Source organism: Caretta caretta, chromosome 5, assembly GCF_965140235.1.
Source record: "Caretta caretta isolate rCarCar2 chromosome 5, rCarCar1.hap1, whole genome shotgun sequence".
Lineage (NCBI taxonomy): Eukaryota > Metazoa > Chordata > Testudines > Cheloniidae > Caretta > Caretta caretta.
In genome coordinates, this window is record NC_134210.1 from 16,379,299 (window position 1) to 16,400,773 (window position 21,475).

General features: G+C 41.9%; 1 protein-coding gene across 2 annotated transcripts in view; it reads right to left on the reverse strand.

Annotated features, from left to right (window-relative positions):
* MYO5B (myosin VB) overlaps nt 1-21,475 on the reverse strand; it is a 367,788-nt gene that overhangs the window by 23,967 nt on the left and 322,346 nt on the right. Inside the window, exons 28-31 of one of the 2 annotated variants that reach the window (XM_048851019.2) lie at nt 16,204-16,443; nt 15,062-15,162; nt 6,724-6,801; nt 3,283-3,481 (exon numbers count right to left, since the gene is read on the reverse strand). In XM_048851019.2, coding sequence (XP_048706976.2) covers nt 3,283-3,481; nt 6,724-6,801; nt 15,062-15,162; nt 16,204-16,443 — 618 coding nt within the window. The remainder of the gene's footprint in view (nt 1-3,282; nt 3,482-6,723; nt 6,802-15,061; nt 15,163-16,203; nt 16,444-21,475) is intronic. The other variant, XM_048851021.2, reaches the window with a different exon arrangement.

The following is a 21,475-nucleotide window of genomic DNA, read 5'->3' on the forward strand; positions in this document are numbered from 1 at the left end:
AGCTCCTCCTTTTCACAGAAAAGTAGAGAAAGCATGCTGTCAAGTTTCTCCTGTACGCGGTGAGAGAGAGGGAGAAAATGGCAGCTTTCAAATGGTTTCCCACATGATGTTATTTTAAAGAACAGGTCTTTCTTCTTTCCCCAGCAGTGATCTTCTGATCCAGAATTTATGGTGCTAGGGCCTGATGCTGTGAATTTCTGAGTTCCCTCAATTCCCAATGAATCTCATAGGACTGAGACTGCTCAGCACCTTGCATGTTCAGGCCCGCAATGACTGCTTTTTCAAATGTCTTTTTAAATAATAGTGCCATGGTATTTAAAGCACGACTCTGCTCCAAATAGTGACTCCATAAAAACTACAGGAGGGAGTCCTATGTTCATTGCCTTTCAGTGACTCCCATAAAAAACCTACTCAGTTTACAAGTAGACAGATTTTTTTTCCCCCAAGGCCTGGGCTACGTGCATTTTTTGTGCTGGTTTAATTATCTCACGGTGTATGCAATTATTTTGGTTAAAAAAAAGTCATAATGGTACAATCCCTAGTCTGGATGCAGTTTTATATCAATAGAAAGATGCTTTACAGCTGATTCTCCTTCCCATACAAGATTAACTACAATGACATGTGGCACCTTTATACCGATATAATTGCATCCACACTAGTGAGGCGGTACAGTTTCAGGTATACCAGTATAGTTAGAGCAGCACATCTTGTGTGTGTAGACATGCTCTAATTGACAGGCCTGCGAACTCACCCTAGGACCTGAGAATCCCACCTCATTTACCATTGCCAGAATCAAAGGTTTGCAGGCCAAATTAGGCTTTCAGTTATATATGTGCTGCCTCTCACGCATGTAACAGGTCAGAATTTCACCCTGCTACTGGAACTTTATCATCATTTGTTTTTTTGATGATTGGTGAGCGAGGCAAGAATCCAGTTCCCTCTCCTACCGTCGTGCTGACACTGGTGGTAGCAGGAGTAAACCGCAGTAAGACTTCTATTTGTCCCTGAAATCAGCATATGTGATTGTGAACACCCAAAGGGCACAGCAGTATTGAGTAAAGAGTTGCTGAGTCACACTTCAGAGTAGATCTGCACTTCAAGGGCTTTTTGGAGAAGAAACTCTTCTACATCTGACTCTTCTTCCTAACCCCCACATAGGGCAAGTCAACACTACAAAATGAAGTCAACCTAAGTTATGTTGACGTACAGCCACTGCAGAAATGACATTGCTTTTTCATGTCCACACTATGCTCCTCGTGTCGGCGGTACACGTGCTCCCCAGGAGCACTTGCACTGATTTAATGGTCAGGGTGGGGAATTGTGGGATGGCTTCTGAAAGGCAGCAACAGTCGATGTCAGCAATGCAGTGCCTACATTGACACTGTATCGACCGAGCTACATCAACCTAAGAGCTTCACCTCTCACAGTGGTGGAGTTAAGTTGGCATAGCGGGCGAGTTACATTGTCAGGAGTGACATTTTAGTACAGACACTTACAGAGCTAAGTCCATGAAAGCTGCCTTATGTCAAGCTAAGTCTGTAGTGAAGAATAGGCCTTGGGCTTTGTTATTCTGTATCCTATATCCCCATACTACCTGTCATCCCCACTCAATGATGGCTATCTAAACAGTTAATCAGCCACTAAATGACTGATAGGCTCATGGTGCTGGGTTAGGATGGGCTGTTTTGTTTTCAAGGGATAAGCATAAATGCTGTACATTAATCGTTTGGCTGGATCCTGCTCCCATTCAATATAATGGCAAAAGTGCCATTGACTTCAACGGGATAGGATAAGGGCTAAGCTTTTCTCCTTTATCTCTTTTTTGCTGCCACAGTCATTGCAGGCAACAGATGCACCTCTGCCAAGGGATTAAAGTTGAACACGTTGCACAGCGAGCAAGAGATTTTTGTTTTGCTGCATGACATACTTTTCCTAACACGGAGAACTAAGAATGATAAAGAATGTGTTAACAGTTGCCCCAAAAATTGGTCTCATGGGGTCTCCCCTCTGAATGACTGTTTAACATCAGCAGAAGAGGAAATCATTCTTCCATCTGTCTACATGTTCACATAAATAAGCCCACGTCTCCTGATCCTGACTCCTCCTGGAAGTATTATACAGTAGGTAATGATTTATAGTTTATCACCTCAGGGCTTTATTTCCTGGCTGCCATTCATATGTAAATGGTTCAGACATGTCTGTTTGAACGTGATAAAGTTCTCTAAAGAGACGATCCTGAGTGAGGCAGCAGCATCTACCTACCCACCCACCCAGGCTCAGGAAATGCCAATTCTTATAAATAAGGCTATGATTTTGGCACATACATTTTTAGTAAATTTCACAGCACAGGTGTGCAAAAACATGAAAAGTCACGGAAAGGTCACCGAATAATGTCGGTTTTGCCACATCACCATACAGAAGACTATTGGGGCTGCTGAAAGTGAGGCACTGTGGGGAAGAGAAGATTTGGCAAGCAAGCCCACCCTGCAGCAGCAGGTCCTCTCCCATGGGACGGGACCCGACTCCCTGCTCTGGGTGTTGCAACCTGGCACATGGAGATGCAGTGCCTCTCAGGTATGGCCCATCCATAAATGGAGATGGCAGGGCGGATGGGCCAAACCCGAATGGTGCTGTGACCCAGTGCACCAGGTCACCATGCCACTCAGTTTGGAGGCTAATCAAATGTGTTTTTACAGCACTTCCAAGATGTCACAGACTTTATTCAAATTCATGATTTCTGTGACAAAACCGTAGCCCTACTTATAAATAACATTAATAGATTCAGAGGTTTAAGGTCAGAATGGACAACTATGATCATCTAGTCTGATTTCCTGCAGAAGACAGACCATAACATTTCAACCATTATTCCTGCTAGTGGAGGGAGTTATTCTTCCCTGACTATGTATATTAAAGTGCACAGGGCCAGACTGTGGCCTTAAGCCATTTTGCTTATGTCCAGAGAATGGCAAAATGTCACTGGGTACAACACAAAATATGACCTTTTACACCATGCAGCACGACTTCTCCTACTCACCATCCAACCCTTATAAAACAGCGTTTCAGTGCTCTACAGCAATAGCCCACTGTGTTGTTGGAACACCACTGGGAGTGATTGGGATCACTAGTGCATCTAGCTTACGGGAAGGCAGCTCCGCTGGCTAGTTGTGTGTTCATATACAAGGGTGTGTGCGATGGGAGTTCTTCCCATCTTACCTCTATCAACCACTGATTTGTTTTTACAGTATAGGTCATGAAGGACAGTCATTTTACATGGTCTCTTACCAGATTTTCATTTGACAGACGTGTGATTTCTTGCTGGATGCCAAATTCCACCTGGGCTTCTGGTGGTAGCTGTAGGGTCTGGAAAAACACCTGCTGCTGTTTTTCCATCTCGTCTCTCAGGGTTTCCACCTGGGTTTTCAGAGTTTCCACCTCCTCTTCGTGCTCTCTCCTCTGATCCTGAAGCTGGGCTTCCAGGAGCCTGATAAGAGGAGGAGTGAAGGGACCATTATGATAATCTATTCTGATCTTCTGTATTAACCAACCAAAGTACCCCAGTAACTTCTGCAACAAGCCGATGACTTCTGTTTGAGCTCTAGCATATCTTTCAGAAAGACACCCAGGCGTGGTTTAGATTCAAGTGATGGGAAAATGCTACGAAGATCCGTGTAGTTTTGTGGGGAGGGAGACAGTTTGGTGCTAAGACCCTGGCCCACCACTCACTGAAGTTAACTGAAGGACTCCCATTCACTTCAGTGGGCACTGGATCAAGCTCTCGTGTATTACATCCAAGTTATACTTCTCCTACAAAGCAACGGTAAGGTGTTTGGTTACTGTAGTGTACATCTTTTGCTGAGAAATCCAAAAATCTAAAATACTTTTAAACAAGATAAAAAACAGCCAAATATGAATTAGTTAAGACTTAAGCCCAGATTTAAACAATCACCAGTGATTTCAGGTGTTTCCATTTTTGGATGCCCAGTCTGAAACATCTTAAAGCAGCCTGATTTTCAGACAGTGGATGCGAAGCAATTTCAGGAAACCAGGCCCCTTTCAGTTGGCTTCAGCTTTGCACCCAAACACTGAGATGCCCCAAACCACTAGTCACTTCTGAAAATGTAGGCTCAGCTTTGCAGTGGAAAATGTCACACTGACTCAGACACGGAAGAAAGACTGCAAGAAGTATGCATTTTCCATTTTAAAAAAATTCTTTTCCAAGTCATTTTGAAGAATAACAAGTTAAATAAACCCCTTAGAAAGTGCATCAAAGGAAAACTGAAACTCTGGTGGCGGCGGGGGGCAGGGGGGTGTCTTTAATCACAAAAGGAGAAGAATTCCATGTGGACGAACAGCATGTCGTTCTGTGCAGCGATAAATTAAAGCACAAGCTGTACTTTCAGTAAAATGGACCGTATGAGCCATTTTTGTGCCTTTCTCTTTCCTTTTCCTCCCACATACCTTCTTCATCCAAAGGAAGAACTATTCATCACATAAAGGTTACTGCCCTCCTGAATGCTGGGTGTACTGATAAACAATGTTTAGCAAGTTAATTTATTTTTAAGGGTACCAATTATAGTGTACCAAATGGAAATCTCTCCCTTAGTGCTTTTAAGTATTCCAATAGGATCTAAACAAGATTACAAATGCTAGCAAAGTGGTTCCAGCAAGATTGAATGGTTTGAACAAGGGACTGAAAGTTACGAAGTCTGAAGCCTTAGCTCTGTCTCTGCCACTGATTTCCTGTGTGGTCTTAATCAAGGTACTTAATCATAGAATCGTAGAATATCAGGGTTGGAAGGGACCTTAGGAGGTCATCCAGTCCAACGCCCTGCTCAAAGCAGGACCAATCCTCAACTGAATCATCCCAGCCAGGGCTTTGTCAAGCCTGACCTTAAAAACTTTAAGGAAGGAGATTCCACCACCTCCCAAGGTAACGCATTCCAGTGTTTCACCACCCTGCCAGTGAAAAAGAGCATGCATGACTTCTGGCACCTGAATCATCCCACTAAAGTCAAGAGAACTATGCTTGTGCTTAAATGTAGGCACATGCTTATGTATCTTGCTGAATCAGGGCCTTAATTAGGGCAGGTCAAAAAGGTTTTCTATCTAAATTGTGCTTCAACAGAACACAGTTTTCAACAAGCCAAAGTTGTGTGTGTGCAAAGTGTCTGCTTTCCATGGAAAACGTTGTCTTTTTGATTTTCAGCTGAAAACTTTTCAGTTGTTCTGTTCAGTGGAGTCCAACATCCTCCCCATTTTCTGCATTTGTACATACACCCACCCACCCACTCACTCAATATCTGTCAGATGGAGATAATAATGGACATGACCTTGCTGACATATTGTCAGGAGTTAATATTGTGTTGGGCCTTCCACTATGCTAAAAAGTACAAGTTTTTTTCATGATGCAGCTTCATATGGGATCAAGTTGAACCTGAACCAAACACATAGACAAATATGGTCCTCTTGTATTTGCAGTTCTGAGGAAAGTAGGCAGCCAATCAGCCCAGTCATACATTTCATATTATTCTCAGAAGAGCTGCTGCCCTCCCTCTGGTTGCTCTAAAATTGACACTACATTTTAATAAATATTACGACTACTTTCCCCCTGATAGTGCTTTTCATCAGATGATCGCACTTTACAAACACTGATGGAGAGGCTCACAACACCTCTCTGTGAGGCAGATAAGTATTATCATCCTTGTATTACAGAAGGATAAAGTGAGATGGTAGAAAGATTAACATGTAATGATCAGACATTCTGAGAACTGTAAATAGTATCAGAATTGGGAATAGGCTACTGGGAACTGGGACTCCTGGATTCTACTTTAACCATTATTCATCCTCCCAAAAGGTGATTAGTTTGGAGAAGTTATTACAGAAGCACTGTGCTTGCACAGGGGAACATTGAAATTGCAGGAATCACCTGCAATGTGTCCCTCTGATATATTCATCCACAAAATAGGAGTGCATTGGAGTGTCAGAGGTAATCTGCAAGCAGTAATAATTCTCCTCCTGACACACTTCTAGACATTGGATTGGGTGGAAAAGGAGTAATTCAGGTGAATTTGAGCATGCAAAGAGGACAAAGAAAACAGTACATTTAAAAGGGACTCAGCATCCTTTCTTACACGTTCATGAACAGATAAGAGAACAGAAGACTTTAATACACTTTACAAAAGGAGAAGTTCAGTCAGAGCTAAAGGGACTATAATTAGACACTTGGGGCGAAACCCTGACTCCACTTAACTCAGTGGGAGTTATGCCATTGACTTCAACGGAGCCAGGAGTTGGTTCATGAAATACCGTTGTTCCTCCACACCACATATAAATATCTCTAAAACACATAAGGCTGAATCCAAAAGGGTGCAGCACCCACAAACTGGGTAAGGTTTCCCAGCACCTCTGGGGACCATAGATACAGTTTTGGTGTGGTACACAATGATACGTTCGTGCAGCAATGTTGCAGAACTACATCCCAACCCAAACTTTAGTTGGTTGCTGCATTCCTAGAGATGGGCGTCAGTGCCAAGGTTTGGCTCAGGACCACAATTTCCCAAAACCTTAGAAAGGTTCCATCTCCCCCTCAAAGTTATGGTGGCTCAGCTTGGGTTAGCCCCATCTCCAATTCCTATTGTAAAGGACAGTGAGGCAGAGAGAGTACATGTGAGCGTATGAACGAGGCGGGGGAAAGGAAAGAGGAAGAAGAAAAAAGCATTTGACCTGGCAACTTGCTTTAGGCCCTGATAGGCCAAGCCGAGCTCTCCATCTTCATTGAGATAGCCCCAGTCCTCAGTCTTGCTAGAAATAAAGGACAGAGAAAAGGAAAACAAGAGGACAGGAAAGAAAGGCAAAATGTCAGTTGCAACAGAAGGGGGGAAAGTAAGGAGTCCCCATTACACTCAGGCAAACTTTTTAAAAAAAGAACAAAACGTCATTAAACTCTCTTCCCTTTGGCATCACTACTAAACTGTACATAAAGAGCCCCTCTCTAGTCCGTCGTCAGAATCCTCTTCCTACCCCTGTAATTTCACAGTCAGACAGTTGTGCCCCCTTCCCTGGTAATACAAGAGTTGCCGTCAGACACTGCACTCCTCCACCCCTGTCATGAGTGGAGCCACTGTTGCCAGCTAACATGATTTTATTACATCTTGTCTGATATTTGCCATTTTACTTCCAGCCCCAGCTTCTGGAGAATCTTAGCTTTCATGTTCATAAGTGGTTAGCCTATCTGGAGACAAGCTGGGAAGTCTGAGCCAAATAAACTCAAAAGGCTCAAAATCCAGAAGGCAAATTAAAAGAAGCCAACATTTACTATCTATTAAAATCTCATGATTTGGGGGGTGGACATAACTCGTCATTTTTAAAATTTGGGGTAGGCACGACTGGCCTCTCAAAGGTAAGCAAACAATATCATCCCTTTTCATGCAGAAAAGTCAAGTGACTTGCCCAAGATCACAGACTGAGTAAGAGGGAGAACCAGGAGTAAAACTAAGGTTTTCTGACTCCAAAACCTGCGCTCAAGCCACTGAACAGTGTTGCCTGCCGTGGTAGCAAACTGTGATGTTGCCAGCACTGGCTTGTGACAGTCAGTGTACAACTCGGACAGGGGTAATCTATTGTCACACAAGAATCATAGTAATTGAGAAGAAGAGTGTGGTAGTTTGCCAAATCCTATATACTTCTAATTTGGATGAGTGGGGCTGTCGCTCTCCATGGCAAAGATTTTATGGATTCCTTTTCCGGGTGGGCATGAATATTACCAACCTGGAGGCAAAGGGGGAGGATAAACAGCGGAATTAAAGGGTTAGGGAAGACTGAAGGAGGACAGAGAGAAAGAGCACAAATACTGCTGCCCAGCTGAGCCACTGCATGCTGCTCCTTCAGTCAGTGGCCGTGCCCCATACATGGGAGCCTCAAGGGGCAATACTAGGCCCAGCAGTCCTGACTGAGGATGCGGGTAAGGAAGGTCATTTGTGTTCATAGCAAAAGTCTTGGGAAGAAAAGGGAAAAAACAATGGAAGGTAAAAACAATTCAAAGAAAGTAATCAGTTGTGGTCTATTGCTAGCCCTTATTATAGCTTGGATTTTAGTTAGGCTTTTGACAGTGTTTCACATGACATGCTCATAAGTGAAGTGTGGCTTTGGTGAATTTACTCAAGGACTGGAGAAGGGCAAGCATAGTACCTATCTTTAAAAAGAGGAACAAAGAGGACCCAGGGAATTACAGCCTAACTGATACCTGGAAAGATACTGGAACAAATTATTAAAGAATCAGTTCATAAACACATAGAGGATTAAAAGGAATTTTCTTCTTTGAGAGGGTTGCTGGCCTAGTGGATAGTGGGGAAGCAGTAGACCAGATATATCTTGATTTTAATATGCCTTTTGACACAGTTCCACATGACACTCTAATAAGCAAACAGGGAAATATGGTCTAGATGAAATTACTATAAGGTGGGTCCACAACTGGGTGAAAAGCTATATTCAGTAGTTATCAATCGTTTGCTGTCAGACTGGGAAGGCATATCTAGTGAGGTCCCACAAGGGTCAGTCATGGGTCTGATACTAGTTAATATTTTCCTTAAAATCTTGGATAATGGAGTGGAGACTATGATTATACAATTTGCAGATGACACCAAGATGGGAGGGGTTGCGAGCATTTTGGAGGACAGGATTAGAATGAAAAAGGACCTTGACAAATGAGAGAATTGGTCTGAATTGCACAAGATGAAATTCAGTGAAGACAAGTGCAAAGTACTTCTCTCAGGAAGGAAATATCAAATGCACAACTATGTTTGTACTGCTGAAAAGGATCCAGGGGTTCCAGTGGATCATAAATTGAATACAAGTCAACAATGTGATGCAGTTGCGAAAAAGGCTAATAACGTCCTAGGGTGTATTAACAGTAGTGTCATATGTAAAATGTGGGAGGTAACTGCCCCACTCAACTTGGCACTGGTGAGCCTCAGCTGGAGTATTGTATCCAGTTTTGGGCACCACACAGTTTAGAAAAGATGTGGATAAACGAGAGAGAGAGTCCAAAAGAGCCACAAAAATGAATAAAGGGTTTAGAAAACCTGACCTATTAGGAAAAGTTAAAAAAACACTGGGGATGTATAGTCTTGAAAAAAGAAGACTGAGAAAGAACCTGCTAAACAGTTTTTAAATATGTTGAGGGTTATCACAAAGAGGATGGTGATCAATTGTTGTCTAAGTCCACTGAAGGTAGAACAAGAAGTAATGGGGTTATCTGCAGCAAGGGAGAGTCAGGATAGGTATTAGGGAAAACTTTCTATCTATAAAGGGCAGTTAAGATCTGGAACAGGCTTCCAAGGGAGGTTGTGCAATCCCCATCATTGAAGCTTTTAAAGAAGAGGTTGGACAAACCCCTGTCAAGGATGGTCTAGGTTTATTTGGTCCTGCCTCAGTGTAGGGGGGTGAACTTGATGACTTCTCAAGCTCCCTTCCAGGCCTACATTTCTATGATTCACTATTGTGGCATGGGGGGTATGCATTCATACATACACACTCACTGTCTTCTGGTACAGGCATATTAGTTACAGTTTTCTTAGGCCCTGTGGTCTTGATTTCTCCTCTCACTCAGGTCTGTTTTACAGTGGTGTAACTATTAACTTCAGTGGAGTTAATTTTGATGTACACCACTATAAGATTTTGATCCTTTTCCCATTGGAGTCTGGCCAATTACTTCAATGGAGGGGTTAGGCCTTTTGTGGGGGTAAGAATCAAGTTTGTATTTCAGTTGGTTTATGCTGGAAAACTCCACCAATAGAAAATGCACAAGACACTGGTTGTTAACTTTTCTCTGTACTGGAAAAGCATTCTGGCTCAGCTGCATTTTAGTTACTTTACTAATATTGGTCTAAACCCCATTTCAATGCAAGAGGCTCAGTTGACACGGGAACAACAATCTTGATGGAGCAGAGCATTCAAAAAAATCTAGCCTCTTGGAGCACTGTCTTCTTTGGTGCAGCTCCAGACAGAATCGAAGAAACTTACTACTGCTGTAATCTCTTATGCTTTTGAGCCATATCCTCAGCAGGAGTAAATCAGCATAGCTGCACTGAGATGACTGGAACTCTGCTGACTTACTTTAAGCAGGTGACCTGGTCCTCTGAATTTGAGAGCCTAGTCAGTTTCACTTTACTCCTCTTCCCCCTACTGGCAGTGAAGCTGAAGGGGATCTCAAAATCTAAAAGCAATATTTTCCACAACTTGAAATCTTTAATCTAGCCAGTTGCATTTTGCTATCAGCCAGACACTAGACAAAACTGGAGAGAGAGGACACCAAGAAAGGGAAGAGAAAACAAAAAAGCAAGGGGAACAACAATCATAATGAGAGAACACAACGGAGATCAAGGGGTAGGCGAGCAGACAAAGTGGAGAGGAAATGGCTTTGAGAACACAGAAAGCACATAGGAAAAAGGGTCCACTACCAAAAAATGAAAGGAATTTTCCTGCACTGAAATTTTTATTGGAACCTCTCAAATATCAATCTTGATCTTTTTTTTAAAAGCACAGCGTAGATATGACCCGGCTCTTAGGTTTGTTGTACATCCACACCAATTCCTCTAAGGGCAAAGCAACATGAATGGTTTCAGATACATCATTCCCACTGGCTCTAGTGGGCGAAGCACCGGGACTAGATTCTACTCCAAGTACTTGACCTGGGTTGTAGTTGCAGCTTTTGCCACTAGTTCAGTGTGTGACCTTGGATGGTCCAACCCTCTTTGCCTCAATGTCTCCATCTCGAAATCGGGAGAACATAATTACCCATCCCTGCATACCTCTGAGATCTTCAGACGAAAAGTGCAATATAAAAGGAAAAGGTCTAGTCTCCACTAGAAAAGGTTTGCCCAGATAGCTATGCCAGTAAACTCTCCTAGTGGAAATACAGTTCATACTGGCAAAAGCGTTCTTTTACTTAAACCAGTTTCCCAAACAGAATTCACCATACTGGCAAAAGACTGTTTTGCAGCATAACTGCCTACACTAGCGCTTTTGTCGACATACCTATGTCATTTACAGAAGCAATTTTTCACTCTCCTGATCCCGCTACGCTGCCAAATCCTGTAAGTATAGACCAGATCTCAATTCTTTCCCATTGTCCAGTACATTGGAAATTACTAGTTTTCTACATGAGATTTGCTCCCTTCTTTAATTGAAGAAAGCAAGAAGTGGCATTGTGATTAACCAAGCCTGAGCAGGTAAGGGCCCGATGGTTCTTTTATGGTGTTTTACATTCTCCCACTCTTATTTCAAAAGGTGTGTCTTTTCAAATCTACTGAGAGAGAATCAAAGACACTGAAGCCAGGAAAGGATTATTTAGTCTTTTCCTCTCTCCCTCTGCTTATACAGGATTGCTCTGTACAATATATTCTTCACTTCTTTGTCCAGTCCAATTTTAAAATGACTCAGTTACTCGCACTTCCACCGCTTCCTTTGGGAGACCATCCTACAGTGTGATAGATCTCGCTATTAGGAACACTCTCCTGATAGCCTCATTTTCCTTTGCTCAGTCTCATCCCTTCTATGCTTACTTATACCACTCAGAACAATTTATCTCCCATCTTTGTATTTACAACTTACCAATTCCTCTACTGTATCAGAACAGTCCCCCTTAGTCACTAAGGAAAGCTTTACATGCCAAGTTCTTTCAATCTTTCCTCAAAACCATCCCTCAAGCCCCTGAATCTTTTGTTGTTACTTTTCTCTGCATTCCCTCTAATTAGATAAAAAGGTGCCCAGAAAAATCTTGTCTCACCAGTGTTGTAGAAGTTGCACATTAGCAGTCAAATCAGTTTTAATGACAAAATGAAAGGAGCCCATTTAACTTTAATGTCTGGACATTTTACAAATGAATAAAATGAGATTTGTAATCTGGCCAAGAAACATTTGTTATAACTTGATTTATGTCACTTCAGTTCCAAAGTGAGTTTGAAGGTCTTTAAAAAAGGAAAATAAAATTCACTTGACAGTTTGACTTTCAAAGAAAAGTGAGCCACTAAAGAGATACATTCTGTGCTATATAAAATGCTGTAGTAGGATCCACTCAGCTGTAAGGAAAAGACTTATCTTTTAACTGAAAGTGATTTCCTTTGTGTAGGTAACTCTCAAAAGGGGTGGGAGGGATGGGAGTCAGATGTGCCACTCCCAAATGGAAACCACACACTTAAAGTATGGGTCTACTCTGCAAAGTGACACTGGAGAAATGGCATCATGGAGCCCCATGGTTATCCTCTCTCAATGATTTCCAGATCAATTTTGCTCAGTTTACAAGAAAAAATATTTTTTTTGACAGCTCTCGATATTCAGCATTTGATATGTCAGGCAAGCACCTGAATTGCACATCAGTCATCTAATACTTCTGAGCTGAGTCAGGTTTCTTGTTGATGAAGCAAGCATAGATCAGTAAATAACCCAGCTTGACTTTCAGCACCAGCTTGAGTTTGGAAAGCTGGCTGAAAAAAATCCAAGCCTTTTTTAAACAACAACAACAACTTGTAAATTGAATAATTTGAGCTGAGAGAACATGTAGACCCAAGATGTCGTTTCCACAGATTCACTCTTCAAAGGAGTTAAATCTCTGTGCACATAGAAAATGTGCACCTAAAATTGGTGGGAGCCTTAAAAGCTATTTATTTCCTTTTAGCCAAGTTGATAAGCCTTAACACAATTCATCCCACCTGCCACCCCAGGTTACGAGGTATTTGTTGTTGTTGCAGAAGCAGTGTAGAAGGGTATCAGTACGAGAAAGGGAATGTCTACATATGCATATTACCATGAATGCTCTTCCATCTCACAGCTAATTCAAAGCAATGCTAATGTCTAAGCTCTGGAAACGAAGCACAGGTTAGATACACTGGCCAGTGGTCAGAGTTGTTTTCTATGTGCTCTGCTTCCAAGCCATACATAAAGTCAACCCATGGAAGAATATCTGGAGTTCTTCAGGCCTAGGGCAAATATTTTCTGAACTTTGGTGCTTAAAGTTAGTTTTCTCAATCCATATTTAGGTGCCTAGATAAAAGTGGCCTTTATTCTAAGCTCTATCATCAGCCCTGTGAGCTTACGTCCTCAGCACTGCTAAGCACCGACTGCCTTTATTTAGGTACTTACATATGCATTTAGAACCTTAACTGTGGGCATCTATCCATTTGAAAATTTTGGTCTATATTGTCTTACTGTGGTTTCTTCCAGAGGCGGAACAGCTAGCTGAGTTATACAGGGAAAGTTTATTTGATTGTCTTGAGTCAATTTGTTGTTTTAAATACTGATTTGTTACCGTGCTTGTGGTCAGAGGCTCAGCACTGGGATGTGCATTTAAACATTGACAAATAAATAAATGATTGTCTTCACTGTTTATTAATTATCATTATTTGCATACTACTAACAGGAGAACTCTGACTGGATGGTGATTTTTCCCAGTTGATGTTCTTGCAAGACAAAAATCCTTCCCTCCTCCTGTTTTTATTTTTTAACCATATTAAAATGTGGTCAATTATGAAATCAACTCAAAGGGGTGCTATTATCTTAAGAGAAAACCACTTTGGGAATGATAGGCAATAAGCATTTATTCTGGATTCATCAGTATGGTATTGACTCAAAACCACTAAGGGTTCCCTCACCCAGAAGTTCAGATAGACTGATTCATTAAAAAGTCAATAGGACCACTCTTCTTTAATTAAGCGGATTAGCTAGTTAATGTTTACACCACCCTCATTTGTCAAAGTGCAATGTAAGCACTGCCGTCTTCTCTGAATAAAATCTGAAAGGAATTTTGAAACATCAAACTCACAAACTTCACTTAGTTCAGCTCCAACTAGGGCCATTTTCAGTGGTGCTGATGAAAGGTGCCAGACCTGCTCTACTGAACAGAGAAGTTCTCTTCTTGCCCATGTGGTGTATTTAGACAGTATTGTTGTCATTTGTTTTCTGTGTACTGAACCTTTAAATGGAGAGAAATTCCTCTCCCAGATTTTATGAATTCCTTTTCCTGATGGAAAAGGAAAGAGCTTTCATGTGCCAGAGTTTACAAACTGGCTAGGTATGCTATTTTATTAGAAACCATTAGTCAAACTCTGCAACAGTTAGGTCTCATGAATATCCTGGGTAAATGAAAATTTGCAATGGGAAAAAACCCCTCTATTCCTGCCAGATAACCAGGTAGAGACAAGCAAATATTCAATTTCCTTGCAGTAAAATAAACATTTAATTCACTTATTAACTTGTCTCTTTACAAGATATTATCTATAGATCTTATGTACTCCTGGAGAGTTGCACAAAGCGAATTTCTCAACAACAGTATAAACTCTATTATTATTGTTGTTATTATGAAGGAAGACAAATTCAGAGTATGAACTATCACTTTAGGAAATCTGTAATCAAACAGGATTCTTGGCTCAGAGTTTAGATACAGAAATAGCAGATAATGTGGGTGATGCCTGAGACTACATAGATGTGTACATTAGCTCATTTCACTGGAACAGACTTTTTGCCTCTAGGGAAATGGGATAGGCATTCTCCTAACAACTGACTTCCCAGCATGACATTAAGAGTTTTCTGAAACGACTAACTCATAATTCTTCTCTAAAATATAAGCCATATTCTACTCTTGCTACTATATCAGGGCTGGATTTAAAGATTTTTATATTTAAAATCTCTCAGTCCTTCAGCTCCATGGGTTTCCATACTGCAGGAGTGTACTGCTCAGTTCTGGACTCTGTACTGCACTGCCCAGCTTCTGCCATAAGGAAGCCCGTGTAGTGGAGGGTAACTCGGCTTTGGTGGGCATTTATTTTTCTCTCTGCAACCTTTGGTTGTTCCACCTGTCCAGTACTTCCCCTCCTTCAGCAAGGGGCAGACCCAATCCTCTGAGCTTTGGATCCTACTCCCAACTTCACAGCTCTTTCTCTCTGTAACAGGCCCAAACCAGACACTGAAAGCCAACAGTGCCCCACCATCAGAACTTACTTCAGATCTGAATCCATGCTTTGTGGCCTAGGCCCACCTTTGCTGTAAAGATCAATGGAGACACACTTACCGATTTGTCTGACACACCCCATGGTAGGCCTCAATTGCATCCTCTGCATCGACATGCTTGTCACTGTTTGGCCAGCTGGTATATGTGTTGATGTTCGAGTCCTAAATTTCACACGCAGAACAACATCATCATCATCTTCATGAAATCCCTTGGGTCTCATTCAAGTCTTTCAAACTCTGGATGCTAAGAGCGCGTTTAATGGCCTTTCCTGGAGGACCTATCCTATTCTGGCCTATTGTCTTATGTGGACAAGGGAGGGGGTATGTGCCTGTGGGGGTCAGGCAGATGAGAGTGGGCCTCAATAACGATGACAGATCGAGGGGGCACACTGTCGGTTTGTGGAGGAGATAGTTTGGGATCATGGTCTGAAGCATGGAAGGTGCTAAAACCTTGAGAAAATGAAGTGGAAATTTAAATCTCCAAATGCTGGAGAGGAGGGATTTTTATACATAACAGACTCGCTTTAAACAGCAGCAGGAAAAAACCCTCACAAATTCCAGGGGCCAAGTTTGGCTCTCGATTACCCAGGTGTAAATGGCGTTACTTTTTCTTTACACCCATGTGCATGAAAGCAGAACCTGGCCTACCTGTTTTCCTGTCATCTTCCCCCTTCCAGATGATATATCTTGTGATCTTGTGTAACAGGGTTCTCTGCCTGTCTCTCTTCCTGGGGCCCGCTGACTGCCCCAATAAAGCTCTGAGAGGCTTCCTGTTATGCAGCACCCGTGCCTTTATTTACACACACAGTTCTCCCACCACCCATGTTGAGCTATTTACCAGGGTTAGTTCCCTCTTTGGCTAGCAGTCAGCCAGGAGCCTGACCTTTCCCTCTGGCTGCCCCCTTTATACTGGCTCCCAGCCCTTATAGCTGCTAGCTTGTCAGGCCCATAGGTGAAGCCAATCCCCAGGCCAGGCATCAGGCCTGTTCCACCAGCCCCAATCTATTTCTCTTGATTGGAGCTGGCTGAGCAGGAGCTAATTAAGTGCTTTTGTATCAGCACCCTGCTACACAGAGGAAGTTTCAGATAATCATCCACTTTTGCGTACAATTTACCAAAGCAAAAGCATCATTTTTCATGAAATCAGGACAGGTAATGAATAGTCAGTGATAGGAGCGGAACAAGATTTTCCCTTTCAATTACCATATTTTTGCCAGTCTCTTTTTGCTGGGCTTCCTTTATAATCTGTGCCCTTAGGATAAGCACCTCCTCTTTCCTCACTTCCAGTTCCTCATTGGCTGATTTAAGCTGGTTTAATAAGAGGGTATAACTGTCCTGGATATCACTGGATGAGTTGTTTTGGGTCACCCGGTCTACAATAGTCTTCCTCAGCTCATTCAGTTCATTTTTCAGTTTCTTGTTCTCTGATTCCAATTCTTGCCTCTGTAAAATACCAAACCATTGTCTAGTTCATCCAAAGTGTCCAGCACATTTGTACAACTGCCTCATTTATTTCTGTTATGCCTTTAACGTAACTCAATTACCGATGAGCACTACTAAAAAAACAACAACTAGTGCTGATATCAGGGTTGCTACCAGTCCAGCCATGTGCCTTTCAAAACTATTATTCTGCCTCCCTTACTTCAAGTTGTACCAGGCTGTAATCGGAGACCCTTTGTGATTTACCAGTAACCACTACAGTGTAATTGACATCCATGAGAGCCAGTTAGAACGCTCCCATTTTGCTTGCATTTTATTTGCTTTCATAACCTTTGACAACTAGAATCACTAACAATATTTTTGTTGAAGAAACTTTTATAAAATATTACAATCAATTCAACTGCATTAACACATTTGAACCTCTAAGTTCAACACAGTGGAAAACACAATACTATTTTATTACATCAGCTATCTGGTCACATATATATCATCTATAACTAAAATCAGAACGAAGGAAGAGCAGATCCCACAAAGTGTCATTTTCAACCTGCACGAACATGAAGAAGTTCCTCTAGGAGAAATCTGAACCCAACATTCAGATATTTCTCCCTTCCCTTTTCTTTTCAATTAAGAAATCAGCACCAGAATGCTGCTGGTCAAAGTGCCAAGGATAAATTTGAATATTTTGAAAAGCCAGCCTCCAGGGACACATTTACTACCCAAAGTCAAGAGTTACAGTTTGGGGTAGTCCTTCATTAAATTCTGTCTCTCTTTTAAAAATTAACTGCAACCTCCCTGACCCACCCCTTCTCCAACAATTCCGCCCCCTGACCTCCACCACCAAACCAACCAAAAACCCTCCCAAGAGTTCAATGTGTTTGCTATGAGCAGTTGTAAGATTCCACCTAAGGCGGAGACGCACACTGTTCACACTGCTGCTTCACCATTTTAAATCTCCAGCGGGGTGAGTTACAGCTGTTTGAAAGCATAGTAGGATTTATTAATCTAATTTGTAGGAGTTGCCTCCACTGTGCTGTTTGCGGTTAGAGCATTTTCCTTCTCTGACTGCTCCTCAGTCCACAGCATTTGACGGACATGGTCAGGAATTCACAGGTTTTACGCCAGCTGTTTCTCTTGAATAATGATCCGTGTGCCTTTGTTGTACCTATTTTTGCTGAGATGGTTGCAACATTTATTATTTTATTTTTGCTAGGCAGGAAGGGGATGTGGGGCAGGGGATTAAAGTTCGACAGCTAAAGCAACCTCCACCCTGCATATGAGAATTCAGCAGTAACAACTGCTGGCAGGTAGCAAGTAAACTGTAGTTTAACCCGTGTACTGATATCTAGAAAGCACCTGAAACATCTGTTTGCAAAGTTAAGAACCCCCTGAATTAGAAATCCACCAGGGGCAGCACTGTCCATTGGTTACAGCAGCAGACTTGTGAGTCAGGACTAGGGCTGTCAAGTGATTAAAAAAATTAATCGTGATTAATTGCACTGTTAAACAAGACTAGAATACCATTTATTTAAATATTTTTGGATGTTTTCTACATTTTCAAATATATTGATTTCAATTAGAACACTGAATATAAAGTGTACAGTGCTCACTTTATTTTTGATTAAGAATATTTGCACTGTAACAAAAATATTTTTCAATTCACTTAATACAAGTACTGTAGTGCAATCTCTATCATGGAAGTTGAACTTACAAATGTAGAATTATGTACAAAAAAACTACATTCAAAAATAAAACAGTGTAAAACTTTAGAGCCTACAAGTCTAATCAGTCCTACTTCTTCTTCAGCCAATCGCTCAAATAAACAAGTTTGTTCACATTTGCAGGAGATAATGCTGCCCAGTTCTTGTTTACAATGTCACCTGAAAGTGAGAATAGGCGTTCGCATGGCACTGCTGTAGCTAACATTGCAAGATATTTACATACCAGATGTGCTAAAGATTCATATGTCCCTTCATGATTCAACCACTATTCCAGAGGACATGTGCCCATGCTGATGACGGGTTCTGCTCGATAATGATTCAAAGCAGTGCAGACCAACGCAGATCACTTTCATCATCTGAGTCAGATTCTAACAGCAGAAGACTAATTTTCTTCTTTGGTAGTTTGGGTTCTATAGTTTCTGCATCAGAGTGTTGTGCTTTTAAGACTTCTGAAAGCATGCTTCACACCTTGACCCAATCAGATTTTGGAAGGGACTTCAGATTTTTAAACCTTGGGTCAAGTGCTGTTGCTATCTTTAGAAATCTCACATTGGTACCTTCTTTGCGTTTTGTCAAAACTGCAGTGAAAGTGTTCTTAAAACGAACATGTACTGAGTCACCATCCAAAATGGCTATAAGATGAAATACATGGCAGAATGCGGGTAGAACAGAGCAGGAGACATACAATTCTCCCCCAAGGAGTTCAGTCACAAATTTAATTAACAGATTATTTTTTTAACAAGCGTCCTCAGCATGGAAGCATGTCCTCTGAAATGGTGGCCGAAGCATGAAGGGCCATACGAATGTTTAGCATATCTGGCACATAGTGCAGTTATGTAACAAACAAAAAATCTACATCTGTAAATTGCACTTTCACGATAAAGAGATTACACTACAGTACTTGTATGAGGTGAATTGAAAAATACTATTCTTTTATCATTTTTACAGTCCAAATATTTGTAATACAAATAATATAAAGTGAGCACTGTACACTTTGTATTCTGTTTTGTAATAGAATCAATATATTTGAAAATGTAGAAAAACATCCAAAAATATGTAATAAATTTCAATTGGTATTCTATTGTTTAACAGTGCAATTAAAACTGCAATTAATCGTGATTTTTTTGGGTTAATTGTGTGAGTTAATTGTGATTAAATCGACAGCCCTAGTCAGGACTCTTGGGTTCTAATCTCTACTTTGAGCTTCATTCGGTGAATGCGGGCAAGTATCCTAACTTCTCTGTGCCTCAGTTTCCTCAGATGTAAAATTATGTGCATCGCCTAGTGACACCTGAAACCCTAGTCATAACTTGTTTCCTATCATGCTAGGTACAAATACATAGTAGGAGATAATTCCTTCCCCAGAGAGCTCACAATAGAGTTTAAGACAAGATGCAACAACGGAATGTACCTGTTGGAGGGGGACAGGGTGAAAGGAACATCTCACTATGTAAACTAGCTTATGTGCCCGATTAGCATAAAGTGAGAGAAATATCTAGCTAGCCACTTCACATCTACCCACCTCCTTTGCTAAGGACTGTTCCATGAACATCACTGCTCCAGTGCACTCTAACTGTTTGGAACTTGAAAGAAAATTAATCATCTTGATTTTGCTTTGTAACAGCATGAGTCATAGTTTCTGTTCCTTCCTGGTCCTATCGTAGTGTGCTCGTATTCAGTGCCTGGGGCTCACCTTGAAGCCCTTTTTCCCCCTCTCTCGCTCATGCAAGCATGCACACACTGCCAGCGATGGCTACATATGAACAGCCGATGAGGCAGCTGCTGTACAATTTTGCATATTGGGCCTGATCCATTTGAAGCTGATGGAGAGACTCTCGCAGACGGCTCTTTAATCTCACAAAATAAAAGGCATAAGGAGAGCTGATGGTGGGAAGCCGAAGCTAGACAAATTCAGATTAGAAATAAGGTGCACATTTTTAACAGTGAAGATAATTAACCATCAGAACAATGTACCTAGTGATGTGGCTTCCCCATCACTCCAAGTCTAAGTCAAGACTGGGTATCTTTCTACAAGATATGCTCTAGCTCAAAGAGAAGATATGAGCTTGATGCAGGAATTATTGGGTGAGGTTCTTTGGCTGTGTTATGCAGGAGGTCAGACCAAGTGATCCTAGTAGGCCCATCTGTCCTTAAAATCTATGAAACTATGAATCTCTGACTTCAGTGGGCTGTGGATCAGTCTCTCATACAACCATTTTCTATTGCATGTTGGAACATGCTTGTTTTAGGAGTATATATCTGAAAAAGTTAGCTTAATTATGTGATTTTCTCAGATGTTTTACAAGCATTAAGTAACTAACCCATTTGGTGTCTGAACCGACTGCATGCTCTTAGCTGAACTGACACTATTGTTAGCGGAATACCATCAGGTGCTTTACACCAGTGGCTCTCAAAGCCGGTCCGCCACTTGTTCAGGGAAAGCCCCTGGCGTGCCAGACTGGTTTGTTTACCTGCAGCATCCTCAGGTTCGGCTGATTGCGGTGCCCACTGGCTGCGGTTCGCCACTCCCGGCCAATGGGGGCTGCGGGAAGGGCAGCCAGCACGTCCCTTGGCCCGCGCCGCTTTCCGCAGCCCCCATTGGCCTGGAGCGGCGAACCGTGGCCAGTGGGAGACGTGATCGGCTGAACCTGTGGATGCAGCAGGTAAACAAACCGGTCCGGCGCGCCAGGGGCTTTCCCTGAACAAGCGGCGGACCGGCTTTGGGAACCACTGCTTTACACCATGAGTTGATCAAAATAAAGTTGGATCCTGCAACATGGATCCGTCTGTGTGAGTTCCACTGACTTCAGTGGGAGCACAGTGCGTGAAGGCTTTGTAGAAAAAAAGGGTTCTTGACACGTGCGTGACATTTACTTTTGTTCAGTAAATCCTGTTTGCAATAGGTCCTTTAAAAAAGTTACAAGGAAAAAAAATCTGTACAGGAAGCAAAGGGGGTAACAGATTTGAATTAAATTGGATAAGGAGAGGCTATTTGGAAATTTTTCACGCTCCTTTTCATTTTGCAGAGGGGTTGAATGGGTTTGTGAATATTTACAGGAATGCTAATTGCATAGACTGCTGAGCAAAGCCCAGAGAAACTGCTTGTTGATATTAAAACAAACGAAGAATTCCTCTAGCAGCACCCAGTTAGAGCAGGGAATGTCTAAGGCTGGCCGGGGTCAGAACTCCAAAGAGTCCTTCACTATAACAAGTTGATACCATTATTAACTGCCTCTATTTGCCTACTTCTGCTCATGCTCAGAAGTGACTTATGGACAGAAGACGGGGTTTGCATAAACACTCCTCAAAACAGC